General features: G+C 36.1%; 1 protein-coding gene across 1 annotated transcript; it reads right to left on the bottom strand.

The window, feature by feature from the left end:
* Positions 1-4,511: 4,511 nt before the first annotated feature.
* LOC100264433 (protein argonaute 7) lies at positions 4,512-9,058 on the bottom strand. Its single transcript, XM_002267710.4, has 3 exons — positions 8,100-9,058; positions 6,168-7,401; positions 4,512-6,021 (listed from the first exon to the last, which is right to left on the bottom strand). Exons 1-3 carry the CDS (start codon positions 8,422-8,424, stop codon positions 4,563-4,565), a joined length of 3,018 nt encoding a protein of 1,005 aa, XP_002267746.1. The 5' UTR covers positions 8,425-9,058; the 3' UTR covers positions 4,512-4,562.
* Between the last annotated feature and the right edge of the window lie 11,158 nt (positions 9,059-20,216).

Consider the following 20,216-nt stretch of genomic DNA (forward strand, 5'->3'; position numbering starts at 1 on the left):
TGAACAGCACCTGCAACGTTGTCTAGAACGACACCTGTAACGGCGCTTAAACGATGTCCTATTTTTTTTTTAAAGCATGTAATGGCGTTTTCTGAACACTTGAATGGTGTCTTTTGAACACTTGTAATGGCGTTTTCTGAAACGAGGACGCCAACTATCTGGATCGCCTCCAGTAGCTATTGTTTAAATAATTATCGAGAGATCATAAAAATAAGAATTTTCATGTAAAATCAATACAAAGTAGAGGTAAGATTTAATGTGCTATGATGCCAAATGTAAGTAATTTACATGCTATATATATGTGATTCCAATGAACATTTACAACATGAATCAAAACTAAAAAATACTTAGAATAGTCTACTTACCTCCAGCCATTATATCGAGTTACTATAATCGATTTCAAACTTGATTTCCAAACTCTAATCTCTCTTTTTAGATGGTGTAATTCTGAAGAAGTAGCAGAGACGAATTTGGGACCATTTGAAATCTTTATAACAGTGACTTCCATCGTACCACGTTGCTCTTGCCACCATGTTGAGCAGTTGGTGGAATGTGCTCCTTAACCGCAGTGGAAGAGAGATGGTGGAGGACGTGGTCAAAGTGCTAGACCACATTTGAAGTGTTGGACGACGTGTGTGAACATGTATTAGCTAACAGATGGAAGTTCTGGAACAAGAGAAGATGAAGCAAAGGAGGATTATTTCACAGGTGACAACAGGGAATGTGAGAACAAAGGATTGAAAACACTGAGAATAAGGATGCTCATTTTCTTCTCTAAAATGAGACATTTTGGAAACATAGAGAATAAAATAATAAAAACAATAAGTGATCCACACGTTCCAAACAAGTTTTTAACGTTTTTTGTTCTCAAGAACAAAAAAAAAAAAAAGTTCTCACAAATAATAACCAAACAAACCCTACAACTTTTAGTTGAGAGATAGTAATGAATTGTAATATGAAGCAGGGGGCTTTTTTTCCCAATGGAAGAATCCTTTTCTTGGAATTTCTAAACCTAATTTATACCGTGTCACTATGTTGCCTTCCATTACTTGAACACGTCTTGTAAAGCGAGAAAAAAAAATATAGTATTGAGGATGTTGTAACCAAAATTTCGGTTTGTTGATACAAGAGTGAAATTTTTTGTTTTATACTTCTATTTTTGCCTCACTCCCTTTATCCCTATCATTTGCTTTATGTTTGCTCTAGCAGAAAAAGGTGTAAAGAGACGTTAAAGCAAGCATGATTTCTTAAATTAGAAAAAAGCAAATCCAAATCTACGTCTTGAATTTACTAAGGATGTCAACATTCTAATGATTTTTTTTTTTCATTAGAAGAATAAATTTACTTACAAAATAACTTGTGATAGCAAAGCAATAAATTTTCAAGGATTATTTTGGCCTTATTTGATAAATACTTTTGAAAATAGTTTTATATTCTTAAAAATAAAAATAGAAAAGAAAAGAAAAACATGTTTCATAGTAAAAAAAAACATAAAACAATTTTTTGTTTTTAAAAACAAAAAGTGTTTTTAGAAAATATATTTTTATTTTTTTTTATTGTTTTCATTTATTTTTTATAGTTTGTTTTAAAAAAATAATTATATAAATATAGAAAATAATTAAAAACAAAACATTACAAATCAAAATTATTCTTAAACATATTTACGAATATAGAAGATAAGTTAAAAATATTTTAAATCCTTAAATAAATTTTTGTTCTACAAAATATTATAAAATAATTTTTAAAACCTATTTTTTAGAACTATTTCTAAAAACATTTTTCAAACAACACCTTTGTCTTCTTGAGGCATGTGTTAACAATTAATGTAATAATTTTTGTTGGGAAAAAGTTTTTGATTTGATTTTTTTAAAAAAAGATTATGATATAACAGTATAAGTATTGTAAGATTTATGTGATAAAATATGGATAGTAATATAAATCAATTTTTATAAAAAGAAAAAGTTAATAATAATTGTATTTAGTAGGCTAACCTTTAGACGTTGCCCTTGGTTATAGCAGCCATTTCTTAAGCAGGCAGTAGAAGCCCATTTGAGTGGAAATACCTAATTTAGTCTTGATGGGGAGGGTCTAGTTTTCAATTCCACTCTACCCAATTGCACCCTGTTATTCATTTATCATTCCACAGTCGTGATCACAGAAAAATACAAATAGGCTTGTAGTTTTCTTTTGTTCTATCGTTACTCATCTCTTGGGTAAAAGCATGGGAAGGTCGGCATTTTTTATTGCCTCTTTTGATACACGTAGATAATGGCAAGTGATCATTGACTTAAAAATATTATTTATATTTAATTTTATCATATTCTTTCATACCGAGTTGATCACCAATGGGTGCCACAAGACATGGTGGTATTTTGTTAGGTAATTATGAAAACAACGTGATGGTGGTGAGAATGGAGAAGGGAAGACTTAAAAAGAGGTGGGTAATGAATGAGCTCCTACTCCTCTTGCACTATCGTACATCTTTTATCCATGTGGCTCTCATCTTTTATTTCATTCATGCCTATGCCTTCAACAAGGATGACATCAATCCATCACCATTTGATTGATTTGATGGTGGTCCGCCCCCATCTGTGAGACTCCCATACAACAATACTGTGTATTGGTGCCTCCCTCCTGGTAGCAGATCTGGATAGAAATGACGAATGAGTGAATGTGTGTTGGAATTAATAAGATTTAGTTGTGAGGAAAAGGCATTTGGATTTAGGCCGAACCGAGATGCCGATCAGGCTATCACACCTTCACGCTTGGGCACTGCTTTTACCTTACTGCCTGCTGATACACGTACAATTATTTATGAATCCACCAAGTAAATTTGAACCCAAGTCATTGGAAGATTAGTAATATTGTCTTTTTCTTTGTACACATTCACAGGCTGATTACATTTTCAACTACATACTTGAAATTTTTTTTTTTCACTTTGCTGTGGAAGAAGGGGGGAGAATGAAAGCGGGGTCCAGCGACCAGCGATACCATCCTCATGATTAGCCAATCCACCTTAGACACGTCCCCAGAGGAGTTGGCAGAAAAAGAATCCCAGCAAAGGAGAATTAAAAGAAAGGCCCACAACTGAGAAATGCTCCTGCAATTCACTGGTCCCTACCTCATCCTGCCCAAACTCCAGTCCTTGTGTCCCCTCGAGTACTTTCGGCAGAGAAAAGCTCGAGAGAGAAATGAATGGTGATGACTGGTGACTGGTGACTGGTGACTGATGAGGTGAAGAGGGAGAGAGAGGGAGAGAGGCAGGAAGGAGGAGAGAGAGGTATGAAGACTGAAGAGACAAAAGGGAAAGTCGAAATCAGAGTGCAGTGGCTTTACTTCAAATCCCCCATCTTTCTTTGGCTTTTATTTTGTTTGTTTCCTATCTCTTTATCACCGTCCTTATTCTTCCATATTCATGTGTGCTGGCACTGCTACTCTCAGTGCTTCAGTCACTGGCCTCACCTGCTGTACTCTACTATCCCATCTACTGGGTCCCCAGGTTTAGGATTCTTTTATTATTTCCTTTCCTCTCTCTCTCTCTCTCTCTGCCCCCTGCAAATCTTCATTGCTGCTCTTGTTGCATGCATGGATAATGGAAAAATGGAGTATAGTACCCACTGACTAGGGCCGCACTTGTAACTTTAACCGGATTCTTCCACGCTGTTTCTCCTCCTTTCCATTCCCAAACTGCCCCCCAATTTTACATCATCTCCATCCCATTTCTGTCTCCTCCTCTTCTTCTTCTACCGGCCAGTTAAAGTTTGAAGGAGACGTAAGCATGAATAATGAAAGGTACGTGCTATTCATCTTTTTATGGTGGAAAATGCAGTTAGGCATATGTGTTATATAATTTGACTATGATCTCTCATAGCCTTGTGTTTTTATTTTTGTTCCTTCTGTTTTTCTTTTTTGGGTGGTGCTGGGGAGAGGATGGATTTATGGTCCTCAATTCCAACTGTTTTAGGGTCAGCTGCAGGTGCTGTTTTGCTGTTTTGTTGTTTTCCTATTGTATGGTTATTGGAGACTAGAGGAGGTCCGTGTTGATGTGTGTTAGGAAAACGGCCAACAGCATGAAGCATATATGCCACTTTCTCACCGTTCCACTCTTATGTCTTACCCGGGTGTTTGGCTGATGACCCGAGGGCCTTGGGCTTGGGTAGGTTATTGGGCTCTATTAGGCACCCATTTCTGTCCTTTAAATTACAGGATGTTGAATTATTGTCGACAATGCTGTAGCTGAGGACATCATCTAGATGACTAGATGATAAGATCTGCAATCAATTCTAGCATCACACCAGCGACCTTAAGATCATGCTCTGTAGTCTGTACATCAAGTTGATGATAAAGCAATACTTTCAATCTAAGATGATGGTTGTTTCCTTGTTAAGAATATACTGAGAATGTTTTCCAATAATTTTAGAATGACCAAAGGCTTACTGGTTATTGGATGAGGGATTACACTTACAATGAGAGCTAGCTAGCTTGTTTTATAAGATTTTGTCACATCCATGTGGACTTAAAATGTGCGTAGGCCATGTGATTCACGAATTTAAGAAAAAGCATCAGCAATAGAACATCAGTTTCTTAACATTCTCGCTAAGTTTGGGCAGAGGAGCTGTCTTAGGAGGGGCTGCTCGGGAGAGTGCGCTAGTGCTTCTAGCCAATGCTGTGAATTCTGAACGCTCCAGGTATAGTCTGCCTCGGTATGCAGCCAGGTGGGCGTAGTAAGCTGGGGGCACCAACGAAACCGGTTTGGTACATCTCACAAATGTGTAGCATAGATTGTAAACCAGCTTCTGGAGTTCATCAGAAGTGAAATGGTTGTCATCCCATAAGACATGATAATGGGTTGGTCGGCTTGTTCCCTTCACACCCCAATGGCTACAAAGATAGAAATCAAATTCCCTTGGGTGAGTAATCACAGCATCAACAACTGTCCCTGGGGGGATGTTGTCGTCCGAGAACTGGTTTCCAATGGAAGATGGATTGCTTTCATTCGGAAACAATCTCGTGTGGTGCCTCTTCTGAACCACTGCAAAAGTAATGGGAGGTCTGTAACTGGGAAATCTAGAGCAAGCCACTCTTATCGCTTGCAACTCCTCTTGGAGCACCTTATAGAACTGGGTTTCGCTGACTCCATCCCTGAAAAAAATTATCCTCTTGGGGAGTTGGGAAACTTGCTGATAAAAATCATCCAGTATTTCTCCGACCATAGCACCAAGATCCTGGATAATTTCTTGACGATGGGTCTGGGACCTCATTCTTGAAACATACTTGTTAGCTGATGGCCAGTTCATGCTCCCAACCACGGCTGCAATAGAGGGGCTGAAATCATCAAGCGGATGAGGATGAGTCACATCAGCACCCATGAAGATGACTGGCTCATCGGGGCGAAGGAGGCGCGGGATCTGGGAAGGTAATGAATTGTACAAGGCAACAGTGCATCCTCCGACTTTGGCATTGATCTTGAGAGCCAGGTTTGCCAGGAACTGTGAACTCAACTTCCCAAGATTTTGGTACAAGCAGCACTGACTTACAACCCCAATGCTGGTCTCAGCAATTCGCTTCAAATCTGCATACCCTTTGTGCTTTCTCTCCATTATGCACATAAGAAGCTGGAGATTATTCAATGCAGTTCTGTGGATTTTCTTGAGTTTAGATTCCAAAAGGGAGACATTGTTGAGAACTTGGATTGGTTCAAACTGGGGGCTCATGATGGTGTTTTTGTTAAGAAGGATGCCCAATTGTTCACACCTTTGAGATAGCTGGATTATGAATCTGGGAATATTAGATTTCTGATCTGGAGTGCCACCAAAGCTAATCAGTGCCCACCTTTCTATGTGAGTCCCTTCAAACACATGACTGTCCAAAAGGTTCCACTGCCGATCATGACGGGAAGGAATTAGATCTCTTACATGCCCACCGTCACCAAGTTTTAGCTTAGGAGGTTCCAGAACTCTCCCATTCAATCGTGTCATTTCTCTTGAAACATCAAGTTTGAATTCTCTTTCCTGGCTGCCACTGTCAAAAACCAAAAGAAATCAAATTATTGGAAATTAACAATTTGAAGAAAAACCAGATAAATTTCTACCAACTTTGAAGAGAATTTCAACAAAAATCTTCTTCTCCTCTACCCAACCCTGTTTTAGATATTATCATGTGGTTACCTCGTTGGCCCAACCGCTCCTCTCATGACCCCATCAATAATGGCTTTTCGTTCTCTTGGTCTCTGGCAGCCCATTTTAAGTATTCTTGCAGTTTGATCATCAGATAGCTTCCCAAGAAATTTTTGGCCTTCACAGATCATACAAAGCTCCATAGGAAGATAGCATGGTTTGCTACTTGTAATCTGCAAGCATGGTAAATTCCTGAACTGTATATCGTAGCTATAGTGATCCTTGAAGTAATTCACCAGCCTCAGAATCTTCCCATCCCTGTCTTTGAACCAGAGATTTTCCGTAGTTTCCTCCGTTAAGCTATGCACCCGATATCTCTGAACAGTTTCTCTATGACATACGAAGACCCTGATATTCTTCAATGCCTTCTCCACTTCTTTCCTTTCTTCGCCCGTCAAACCTCTTGTCTTCCTCTGGGAAAGGTCTCGAAGAAACTCAACACGCTTCTGCAAGTAGGGTATTATTCCTATGCTCTCATGGAATGCGGTCACTGAAAAATCCACATTGAGAGCAAGTCCTTGCTGGGTTGGTCTAAGACTCTGAAAGAACCCTCTTAATCCAACCGCCCCTCCTCCAATTTCTTTAGTCCCTCCCATTGAACTCGAGTACAGTGATCTACCCACAGGCACACACTTCTCAGTTGGGCTCTCCCTCAAAACAATATCTAGAGCATGAAGATAATCCTGAGGAAGTGGAATCCAATCATCTCCCTCTTTGCTCAAGTAGCTATTCAATTCCTTCCCATCAAATTTTGATACAAGTTTGATGTTTATGCGGAAGAGCTTAATCTGTGGATGCTTTTCTTGGAAGGCGTCCTTTATTTCCCCTGACGGTGACAATGACTTGCTAGTGGGAATGGGAAGACCAATAAATAGTTCAAGCCTGTCATTTTGGAATTCGACTGGGCTGTAGAGATTCTTTCGCCCATCAAAGGCAGGAAGAGCACCAGAGAGCTCAACAGACTTCTCCTCGACTAGTTTTCTCTTGATCATTCGAGCCACTTCCTTAGAAGGATTTGGAGAGATCTCAACATCATAATGGAATATTCTCTGCGAAGAATCAAACTGGACAAGAAAATGGTTTGCAAGAAGAGATATAACTGGCCCTTCTATTCCACCAGAATCTGGTCTTCTTGCAGTCACCATTGCTTGTGTGGCAGCCATGACCTTCCTTCCATTTTCTCCTCTGGGGGAGAAACTGGCTCGCCGCTCGGTGTCCTCTGGTGCTGTTTGGATGGGAGACAAGAAGGAATGTAAGTCACTAGTTAACAATCCATGTAGTGTAAAGCTAGACCTAGTAAAGTAGTAGAACGCCCAGAGCTTGTAAAAAAATAAAAGCAAACAAATAAGAAAGAACAAGACTATGAACTTGTTATATTAGAATTAGCAAGTTTATCAAGTCTCCTCTTGCTGATTGATTAAAACACAGTATATCAGAAAGTCATATATGGAAAATAAATAAACAAATAAGTAAACAACAATCAAAGACCATTTCGATTTTCAACATATTTTCTTGCTGAGATATCCAACAAAGAATCTTTACTGTTCTTGCATACAGACTAGTGCTTGCCTCTGTGAACATGGAAAACCTTAACTGTGTGACACCTTGATGCTGTCACTCGGGCATTACTCGATAGAGTTGCAAGGCTTACGCAAGTCTCAAAACAACCATAATATGCTTCGCTTCCAATTCGAAAACAGATTCTTCTAGTCCTATATGCAGCTATCGATGGATACATGATTGAATGCCACTCCACAGAATTTTTCAATACATGACAAATCCAAAATATTACTATCCCCTTCACAAGAAGAGTGGGTTTTCTCTGATTCAAATCCATACTCTTATAAAGATGGGGAAAATGAAAACAGAAAAAAAGAAAAAAAAAGGCATAAAGAAAAGAGGAGGGTTCCAGTATGGTGTTACCTGTTGATACTGTGAGTAGTGAGACCTGGGTATCCGACGAGGTGGCACGAGGGGGGTTGTCATGCTTCCATGAAGGTTTCTGCAAATGGGCTTTTGATCTAAAGTTCTGGTTTTGAGGCAGAGGTGGAGTTGCAGTGGGTTGCAGAGGTATGGGAGGAGGCGGAGGAAGAAGAGCTGAGTAGCTCCGGTACTGGTTCTGGTTAGAGAACCTAAAAGGATTTGAGTATTGAAACAACTGATGATCATTAGGGTTGGTCCTTCCACTGAAACTCCTGCCTTTGGGAGTGCATTTCTTGTTAGCATTGGACTTATCTGTTTCTTCCATGACTCGATAGAGAGAGAGAAAAGTGGGAGTGAAAAGGGCTGTTGAGCATGAGAGAGAGAGATTGAGAAGGAGGCTATGATTCTGATATCTGTGGGGGAGGTCTCAGCAGATATTTAAGAGTGATAAGGGTGGGTGTTGGTCTGGGTTTTAGTTCCTCTGATTCTTTATTCCAATTCTGAAATCTGAAAGAGGTTCATGCTGATGAATAAATTCAAAGGGAAAAGGGAGGCACCTGGTTTCCCTAAAAGAAAGGAAAAGACGACACACCATGAGGCGGATATATATGTGTATTTGGAGGTATGCAATCTGTGCGTATGAAGAGAATTCCATCTCTGTATGTGGGAGTGTGGAATATAAACCTACCTCGTAAGATCCATGGACTACCTGTCAAACATATGAGCCCATCCTAGCCCTTTTCTTCCCCTCTTTTTGAAGTCAAATGAAGAAGGAGAAGCAAGGTTTATTCTTCTTCCTACTCTTAATCATACTGCCGTCGACACTAATTAAACTCTTCATGTTCTATTTGGCTCAATTCCATTAACGTCTTATTTTTGTCACCGTTCAATTTCCATAGCGTCATCATTCACATGTTCGACTTGAATCTTGATCGATAGGTATATAATATCCATAAATAAAGTTAAAGCATATAGACATACTGAATCCTATTGGGTCCATGCTGCAGAGAGCCAAAAACGATGAAAAGGGTGGAGGACAGAAGAGAGGCGTGCATATAGAACCCGTTACAATAAGTAACTATTAGTCAATGAGATTGGTTGGTAAGAGTTGGGATGCGGCAGAAACATATCATAATTACGGCAAATTGAAATAATCTTGAGAACTCTTCAGTGAGGTGGGCCGGCCTTGCTGACAAGCTACAAACAGACTGACAGCCCAATATCATATGTCAGCTGTCAAGAGTTGGGGCTTCTTTCTTTCTTAATTGCTCATTAGACATATGCCAGGGCTAGGCCTTGGGGAAGTATCGTTTGGGGGTCTTCTCCTCTTTCATAGGTAACTAACACTTGAAAGAATCAATACACTTCGATTGGGATGACCCATTATTTTTTTATTTAATGAAAACCCAAAAATCCCATTTTAATAAGATAAACTATTTTAAAAAGTGAGCAATTTATTTTCTTTAATCTAAAGCAAATAAATAAATATAAAAAAATATTTTATGGAGATGTAATTGTAATATATCACATTTTAATAAGATAAACTATTTTAAAAAGTGAGTAAATTTTTTTCTTGATCTAAAGCCAATAAATAAATAATATGAAAAAATATTTATGAAAATGTAATTAAAATATATTTTATTTTTCAAGCAAATATTTTTTTTGAAGTATAAATTTATATAAAAAATAATTTATTAAGATCATTGCAAAAAGTTGCAATAGATTGCAATTTTATGATCTTTGAATACAAAACTCATATTTTTTTCGTTTATCAATAAATAGTGAAATAATTGGTGATTTGTATTTCAACTTCTTTTAAAGCACTGTCTTCATACCTTAATTCAATTTATTTGTATCCTAGTGTTACGTGTGTGTGTGTGTGTGTGAATTTTTAACAATTTTTATGATTTCACGTCCAATTTTGTTCAAAAGGAAGAAATTAAAAGTAGTCCTAATGCTTTGTGCCCAAAGTCTCATTAATTGTCTAATTTTGATCTCAAGCACAAAATTATTAGCACTCTTAAAAAAAATGTACTTAAGGTCTCATTTCGTTGTACTTTGATTGCATCCCATTATACCTTAATCTTATGTTATTGTATCCGACCTTATATAATTTTGTATTGACAATATTTAATTTTTTATTTATAAAAAAAGAATAGTCATAAATTTTAAGGAGACAATTGTTATCATATTTTGATTAAAAAGTTCAATTATTTTTAAATGAAACTTTATAGAATAATTTATTTCAAATTTCTCAATTTGAAATGTGACATTAAAAAATTAGTTTGACATTTTTTTATGATAATTTATTTAAAATAATAAAACTATATTTATTTTTGATGTTGTGAAAATAATTTTTTTAAACTTATATTGTATAAAATATTATAAAACTTATAAATTATTAATTTATTTGATATTTTAGTTATACATTTATTAAAATTATTTGATATTTTAGTTATACATCTATTAAAATTATAAATGATAAATGCATAAAAATTTAAAAGTGAAGAGTGCACAATTTTTTTTTTTTTTAAGTTTTATTAATGTGATAAATATGAAAAAATTAATCTAAAATAAAATAAATTGATAGATATATAAATAATTAAATGTAAAAAGGATAAATCACTGATAATTTACTAAAATCAACAAAAATTCTAATTGAAAAACTTTTGTGATAAATATGTAATCTTTCATAATTTTTGAAAAACAAAAATAATGTGATAAATATAGAAAAAAATAATAATAAAAAATGATTTTATAGTAAAAGTCATTAAGAATCATCCGAATTTTCTCGCCTATTGATAAATTATCCATTAATTTGTGATTTTTTCTAATTGATTTTTAAGGTATTACTTTTTTCTACCCTTCTCTCATTTATTTGTACCTTAATCATATTTGTTTGTATTATCATCCCATTTTTTTCATACAACTAGTATGATTTCCAACTATCTTGTACCCTAACCTCATTGTTTTAAAAAGCAAAGTGTATTTATGTATTTAAGTATTTTTTTTATTTTTTACCTTAAGCTTAATTATATGATGAATTTATTATTTTTATAACATATATGTGTTGTTGTGTCATACCCCATATTTCAGATTCACTAATTAATCCTCAAATTGAAAAAATTGGTACTCTCAAAATTTGAGATAGACAAAATGATGAATTTCATGTAGCAATTTTTTTTTACAAAAAAATAAAAAATAAAAATGTGAAGACTTGTAATAAAGAAGTATGTGCCCTATGTTAACCTTAGAAACAACAAATTAACAAAGTATAATTCATTTCACATGATGAAAACCTATATAATATTACTTTATATATACCAAAATCCCATGGTTTACTGAGGATAATTGACATTACAAGTTTACAAAAACAAGCATAAATTACATCACTTCTTCAAAAAGGTTAATTTCATTCATCTCTCTTGAGATTTTGACTAAATACATCTAACCCTTATGAATTTGAAATTTCATCAAATACCTCTTTGAGAAAATAAAGGCTAATCTTAATGAGAAAAACACCTAAGAGGGGAGGGGGGGGGGGGGGGGGGGGGGTGAATTGGGTATTTAAAAATCTTTTTGAACACAACAAATTCAAGCACAATAGAAGCAAATATAAAAAGATAGAGTTAGAAAATTCAAACTCAGATTTTATAGTGGTTCGACACTTCCTTGCCTACGTCCACTCTCCTCAAACTCCTAACCGAGTGAGGATTCCACTAACTTAAAGCTTCAACTAAACTTCTAATATCTTTTACACTTGGATTCCGCTCCAATGGGCTCTTACATAATCTCTTCAAGATTTAACTCAATTGAAGGCTCTAACACTCAATTTACAAGAATGATCTTCTCTCAACCTAGCTCAATAATGGCTCAAATACAAATCAAAGCTAGGATGACTCACAGGGCTGCACTAAAGGATATGAAAGTGAAGATTTAATGCACCAAGAAAGAAATGAGAGCTTTTAAGGCAAAAACAAGTGGGTAGACAAATAAATGCAAGTGTTCTCAATATTATAAATGAAGTGGAGCTTTCAATTTATAGGTTTCTAATCTCGAGAGCCAAGAAAAACAAAAAGCAGCCTCAATCGGTCGTGCTGTGGGTCGATCGATTCACTAATCGTTGGAGCATTTAATGCTTTGGTAGGTTACTGTTGCTTCAACCGGACTTCGACCGGAGGTCAACCAAGAAGGAGGATACCTCGACCGAGAAGGGAAGGCTATTGGAAGAGAGAGTGTTTTTAGCACTCCTCAACCGGACCTCGACTAGGCAAAGGGAATTGGTCGACCAGTACCCTGGTCGGTTGAGCCGGTTGGCCCAATGCCTCGACCAGTTCAACGTTTTAGCCTCGAAAACCTATCTTTTTCTATTCTTTTCTCTTCTAACATTTAGGCAAGGTTTTTAGGTAAATTAATATGCTAGTTTTGAAATGTTTTGCCTAAGGTACATTTGATAAAACTCGGGTTTTAATGAAATTGTAACTTTAAAGAATAAACCGAGTTTTCCAAAGATGCATGAAATGATATGTAAAACCTAAGTACATCCATGCATTATCTTACATTTGTTTTCTATGATTAAAGGCCTTCCAAATGTCTTGATCTTGTATCCATTAAGTCCTTTGATGAATTTCCAAATTAATACTTGAGATTCTTTACAATTCAAACCAATTAGTAACTTAACCATGGTTTGTTATCATCAAAACCTGATTATGAGAACCTTTGGGCTAACAATCTCCCCATTTTTTATGATGAAAAACCTTGGTTATCTAAGAGGAGAAGAATCTACCCTTCAAACCAATCATGGATCAATCAAAATTTATGAAGTTAAAACCAAGAAAATCAAGACATGCTAGAGAGAATGAATTTTGAATAAGAAACCGTGTAAGTCATGAAACATATAACATATCATATATAAGTCAAAAGTACATGAAGCATATAAGTCTATCATATATATGATCCAAACAAATGATATGACAATGATATGCATGTAAGTCTCTTAGATATTAAATATCTCCCCCTTTTGGCAACATAAAAAAGAAACGAATGGGGTCTCTATGAAATCAAGGCTGAGGAGATGGAAACAAGGAGCGTAGGTAAGCCATCATCTCCTCATGCTGACTCTTTTGGCGACCCTCAATGCACTCAATCCTCTGCTAGAAATGCTTAAACGCAACCTGATGTTGATCTATGCGAGCCTTGAGACTCTCAAACCGTTAGGTGAAGCTAGCCTGCTGTTGATCCATGCGATCCTCTATATGCTCAAATCTATGTTGAAAATACTCAAATTGAGAGGTGAAGCCAGTCTGATACTAATCCATGTGATCCTCTATGGAGTAGAATCGAGTATCACTGACCATTGTAAGCTCCTCCATGCGAGTGCTGAGATAGCTAATATGAGCAAATAGATCCATCAAAGGCGCATGATCAGGAGCGTGAGGTGCTTGATGAGGTGGTATCTCTGTGTGAAGAGGCTCAGTGAATGATGGCTGAGAAGATGGTCCCGTTGTGTAAGTCGACTCAGACATCATTGACTTAGAAAATGTAGCCTTAAATTGAACACCCTTTGACTGGAGTGGAGGAATGTCAAGCTCAGGCTCTCTCTACTGAAAGCCTCTCTGAGGGTTGACTCCACTCTCCATCTCTCGTATCTCGGCCTCCTCCTCTATTCCGAGATGCACCTGTCCTTATCCCCGGGCCTATGCTGGTGGTATTTCTACTCTCATAATCCAAGAACCATTTGGGGTCTTCTCAAGTTTCATCACCCCAAACACTGCTCATCATATGTAACATAAACGCTGAGGGTTTCAAAATTTGTCTCTTTGCTTAAATCAACCCCGACATCCTTGAACACTGTGGTGAGGAAACAACCATAGGGGGAGTACACGGGTTGTGCTCTCACAACATGAGATCATGTGCATCATCATCGGGTACCTCAAGTGGATCCGTCTCCCCGTCAAAATAGAGTCCATGAGGAATGCCTCATAATAGGAGACCTCGTCTCGGTGTCCGCCCCGTGGTAGCAGGATAGAGCAAATCATGTGGTGTAGTACTCTACTGATCACGGTCAAGCTGTGGGCCGAGGGTTTGCCTATCCCCTGGGCGTCGGCAAGTCTACAGCTCCTCTAAATGACCTTTTTAGGCTTGAAACTGGGCACAGTGGACCAAATCTTGGACTCGTATATCTTGAGTCCAATAGAAGCTATATAAAAAATGCGGGAGATGCTCTCTGGGTCCAATCGAATCTTGACTCCTCTGATAGTAGAAATGATAGGGCCACTAATACCATAAGTAGCCCTCGAATAAAATGCTCACACTAGATTAGGGAAAATCAGCTCTGAAACCGTCACCATGGGCAGACAACCCATCCTACTGAACAATCCCTTAAATCTGAAATGCTGGAAGTGGGAGAAATTGATACTTCTCTCTGAAACTACTTTCCTCTGAGCAAACTTTTGCTTGTACCACGGAGCTAAATAGGGCGGTGTCAAACCTTGCCTTTCAGCAAGCCTCCGATTGAGGGGGCTGAGACGGCTCAGCTGGGTGCTTGCCCTATGCCCTAGAAGCAATCGACTCTTTCCTAGGAGCCATGAGAAATACAGAAACAAAAGAATACGAGGTTGGTAGAGAAAGAAGCACTCACAATCGAAACCCTAGGTGTGCGGGAATGGTGCTGAAACTGACTGTGACATGCAAAAAGAGGAGAAGTCGGCCCAAATCCAAAACCCTAGCCTCTAATCTTAAAAAAAAATAAAAAAATCCAAAGCCCTCAATCTGTTGCAATGTCCTCAAAAATCACTCATTGGCAGTTGAATCGACAGAACTTTTGAAGAACCAAAGGAAATGGGTGAGAAAACGAAGCGCTGGAGGCTATTTAAAACCCTAATCCCGACGAACCGGTCGACTGCCTAGTCAATGTGGTCAACAGTTTGACTTTTCACCTTTTGTGCATTTTCTCATTTTCTGATCCTCTCCCTGCCCTTTTCAATTGAAAACCCCAATTTTTAATGCCCAATGCCAAGGGAAATTTGATTTTTGGCCAAAATTTGACCATTTATCTAACTAAATGTCTGTATGATGCATATGACATGAAATTCATGCAATTAGAAGGTATATTCATCAAGAATTCATTAAGCAATCATTACATCATAAAGAAATCACCCCTAGTTGTCTTTTATTATCAACAAATTGTTCTTCACTTAGAAGTTTTGTAAAGATATCGGCAAGTTGATCTTTTGTGCTTACAAATTCAAGTGTTATGTCACCATTTTGTGCATGGTCTCTAAGAAAATGATGTCTAATCTCTATATGCTTAGTCCTAGAGTGTTGCACGAGATTTTTTGATATATTTATGACATTTTTATTATCACATTTAATAGGAACATACTCAAAAGATAAATCAAAATCACTAAGTGTTTATTTCATCCAAAGAATTTGTGCATAGCATAAATCGACTGCTATGTATTCGGTTTTCGCCATTGACAAAGTTACCGAATTTTGCTTCTTACTATGCCATGAAACAAGTGAGTGTCATAGGAAATGACATGTGTCACTAATGCTTTTTATTTCAACCCTACAACCGGCAAAATCGGCATCCGAAAATCCAATTAATTCAAAGTTAACACTCTTAGGACACCATTAGCCTATGTCCATTGTCCCTTTCAAATATCTAAGAATTCGTTTCATGACATTTAAGTGAGATTCTTTAGGACAAGATTGAAATCTAGCACACAAGCATACACTATACATAATGTCGGGTCTACTAATGGTCAAATATAGCAAAGAACCTATCATGCCTCTATACATAGTAGAGTAAATGGATTTACCTTTTTCATCTTTATCAAGCTTGATGGATGAGTTCATTGGAGTCTTCATTATTTTGGCTTCTTCCATGTTGAACCTTTTGAGAAGATCTCTTATATACTTTGCTTGATTGATGAAGGTTCATTTCTTTAGTTGCTTGATTTGAAATCCAAGGAAGAAGTTGAGTTCTCCCATCATGCTCATTTCAAACTCATTATGCATGCACTTAGAAAATTCTTTATAAAGAAAAACATTAGTAGCACCAAAAATGATATCATCAACATATATTTGAACTAAGAGCATATCATTTTCTTTGGTTTTTATTAAAAGAGTTGTATCAATTTTTTTCCATTTTAAAACCCTTTTTCGGAAGAAATTTACTCAATCTTTCATACCATGCTCTAGGTGCCTGTTTTAAACCATAAAGTGCCCTTTTAAGTTTAAAAACATGGTTAGGAAAGTTAAAACTTTGAAAACTGGGTGGTTTGTTCAAAATATACTTCTTCATTTATAAAGCCATTTAAAAAAGCATTGTTCACATCCATTTGATAAAAAACAAAGTCTTTAAAACATGTGAAGGCAAGTAGCATCCTAATGGCTTCCAACCTAGCTATAGGGGCAAAGGTTTCTTCATAATTTATCCATTCTTCTTGATTAAAACCTTAGGTTACCAATCTTGCTTTATTCTAACAATTATGTCATTTTCATCCATTTTATTTCTAAAGACTCATCTAGTTCCAATAACACTTTGATTTGAAGGTCTTGGTACTAATTCCCATACTTCACTTCTTTCAAATTGATTTAACTCTTTTTGTATAGAAATCATCCAATTTTCATCAACTAAAGCATCATTTATATTTTTAGGCTCAATTTGATAGATAAAAGCAAGATTATTGCAAATATTTATAAGATATGATCTAGTTCTTACCCCACTAGATGGATTACCTATAATTTGATCTTATGGGTGGTTGATGACAAACTTCCAATCTTTAGGAAGGTCTTGGCTTGATTCACCTTGCACTTGTTGAGGAGGGGGTAGTGTCAATGATGATTCTTCTTTCTTGGGATTCTCTCCAATTTCTTCTTGTTGCCTTCTATCTTCAAATTTTAATCTTCCCATGGAGGTCTCCAAACCTAAATCATCATCAAAACTCTCTCTTTCTTGGAAAGAATTGTTAGATTCATAAAAAATAACATGGATGAACTCCTCTACAACCATGGTTCTTTTGTGAAAAACTCTAAAAGCTTTACTTGAAGTTGAGTAACCAAGGAAAATTCCAATATCCGATTTTGCATCAAATTTTCCAAGATTGTATTTGGTGTTTAATATAAAAAATTTGCACCCAAGGACTTTGAAATAGCTAATATTGGGTTTCTTGTGTTTCCAAAACTCATTGGGAGTTTTCTTAAGAATGGGCATCAATAATATTCTATTTAAAACATAACAAGAAGTGTTAACCGCTTCGGCCCAAAAATATTTTGGTAAATTGTTGTCATTTAGCATGGTTCTAGCCATTTCTTAAAGAGTTCTATTTTTTCTTTCAACTATCCCATTTTGTTGAGGAGTTCTAGGAGTCGAAAAATTGTGGTTAATTCCATGCTCATTACAATATTCTTCAAAATCAATATTTTCAAATTTTCTCCCATGATCACTTCTTATACAAGTAATTGTAAAACCTTTTTCATTTTGAACCTTATTGCAAAACTTTGAAAACTCATAAAAGGTTTCATTCTTTTGACTTAAAAACAAAACCCATGTGTATCTAGAGAAGTCATCCACAACAACATATGCATAAGATTTTTCTCCAAGACTTGGTGTCCTTGAGAGACCAAATAAATCCATACGCAACAACTCAAGAGGCCTAGATGTGGAAATGAAATTTTTGTTTTTGAAAGAGTTTTTGATTTGCTTTCCCACTTGACAAGCTTCACAAACTTTGTCTTTTTGAAAATTTATTTTGGGAAGGCCTCTAACAAGTTCATCTTTGTTGAGTTGGGAAATGAGGTCCATGTTAGCATGCCCCAACCTCCTATGCCACAACCAACTTTGACCATGCATGCTTGAAAAGCATATATCATGACTATCATATTTTGAAATATTTATAACATAAACATTATCACATCAACATTATCACATCTATGACCCATGAAGATGGTTTTATCATTTTGAATATCCTTGATGATGCAATGAGATGCTTCAAAAATCACTTTAAAACCTTTGTCACAAAGTTGACTAATGCTTAAAAGGTTATGTTTTAAACCATTTACTAATAAAACACTTTCAATAAGAGAGGATGTGCCATTACAAATGTTGCCTTGACCAATGATTCTTTCTTTTGCATTGTCTCCAAAGGTAACATATCCTCCATTTTTCTTTGTAAGGAAAGCAAACTTGGATTTATCTCCGATCATGTGTCTTGAGCATCCACTATCCAAGAACCACTTATCCTTCTTTGAACCCTACAATATAAAACTCAAGTTGATTTAGGTACCCATATCCTTTTGGGTCCTTGAGGGTTAGTGACCTTGGATTTTTCAATCAAAACCTTTTTAGCTTTTGCATTTGAATTCTTTTGAGAACCATTTCTTAAAGGACATGTACTACTAATGTGTCATCCTCTTCCACAAAAGTTGCAAGTAGTGGAAGGACTTGCACTTGTGGATTCTTTTACAAAATAATTTTTAAAATACTTTTAATTATTTGAAGATTTGAATCCTCCCTTGTTTGTCAATAACACATTTTTGGCTAGATAGAATCATTTCAAAAGATTTTTGTCCACAAGAAAATATTGAAAGAGAGGAGGTCAACCATTCATTTTTCTTTCTCAAAATCTCATTTTCTTTTTCAAGATGAGTTTTAGAAATTTCAAAAATTGAAAAATTTTCTTTTACTTCTTCAAGTTCTTTTTCAAGTTGTTGAATTTTCTTTTTAAGAGAAATATTTTTCAAACTAAGTTTTTCAAAATACTCATACAATTCTTCAAAAACATCATGTATATTTTCATCACTAAAGTTAGAGTTTACCTTATAAAGTTCATCTATTGCCATGAAGCACATGTTTGCCACTTTTTTTTTCTTTTTCTTCTTTGGAGGATTCTTCACTTTCACTCCAAGTGGCCTTCATTGCCTGCTTCATTCTCCTCTTGGATTTACTTTTGTAGAGAGGACAATCATATTTAATATGTCCCGGTTTCTTGCATTTGAAACACACCAAATCTCTTTTCTTTTCCCATTTCTCCTTGTCACCATGAGATGAAGATTCCTTTTTAGAAAGGTTTCTTCTAGAGGTGAACCTTCTTCCTCTAAACCTTTCACCTCTCATATATTTGTAGAGCTTTCTTGTGATGAGGGTTAAATCATCATCTTCTTCACTTTGTTTTTCTTCTTTAACATCTTCTTCTTCCTTAGTTGTAGCTTTGACAACTATGCTCTTCTTCTTTTTGTCTTCACTTTCTTGTAGCTTCTTTGCCAAATTGATATCATATGTCATTAATGACCCTATGAGGTCCTCCATAGGTAGCTTGGTCAAGTCTTTTGCTTCTTGAATTGCGGTGACCTTTGTATGCCACTTTGATGGGAGTGACCTCAAGATCTTCATCACCTTTTTAGATTCCTTTTAGGTTTTTCCCAATGCTTCAAGACCATTGACAATGTCGGTGAACCTAGTGATCATCTCAACAATAGTTTCATTTTATTTCATAAAAAACAATTCATAACTATGAACAAGTAAATTGATTTTTGACTCTTTCACTTGATTTGTTCCTTCATGAGTTATTTCAAGCAATCTTCGAATTTCTTTAGCTGATTTGCATTAACATATTCTATTATATTCATTTCTATCCATAACACATTGCAAAGTGAAAACCTATAGGAAAAGTTGGGTCATCTTCAATGACGTCCCATACGTCTAAATCGGTTGATTGTAAATACTAAGTCATTTTAGTTTTTCAATAGGGATAGTTGGTTCTCGTAAAAAATGGAGCTCTATTTTTTGCAAAACTTTCAGTATGAGATGAACTTAATGGAATAACCATTTCCTCTTAGACGATTAAGTCTTAAACAATAGGCCTAGCTCTGATACCAATTGAGAAAATAAAGGCTAATCTTAATGAGAAAAATACCCAAGAAAGAGGGTGAATTGGGTGTTTAAAAATCATTTTGAACACAACAAATTCAAGCACAATAGAAGCAAATATAAAGAGACAAAGTTAGAGAATTTAAACTCAGATTTTATAGTGGTTTGACACTTCCTTGCCTACGCCCACTCTTCTCAAGCTCCTAACCGAGTGAAAGCTCCACTAACTTGAAGCTTCAACC

Source organism: Vitis vinifera, chromosome 1 (genome assembly GCF_030704535.1).
Source record: "Vitis vinifera cultivar Pinot Noir 40024 chromosome 1, ASM3070453v1".
NCBI lineage: Eukaryota > Viridiplantae > Streptophyta > Magnoliopsida > Vitales > Vitaceae > Vitis > Vitis vinifera.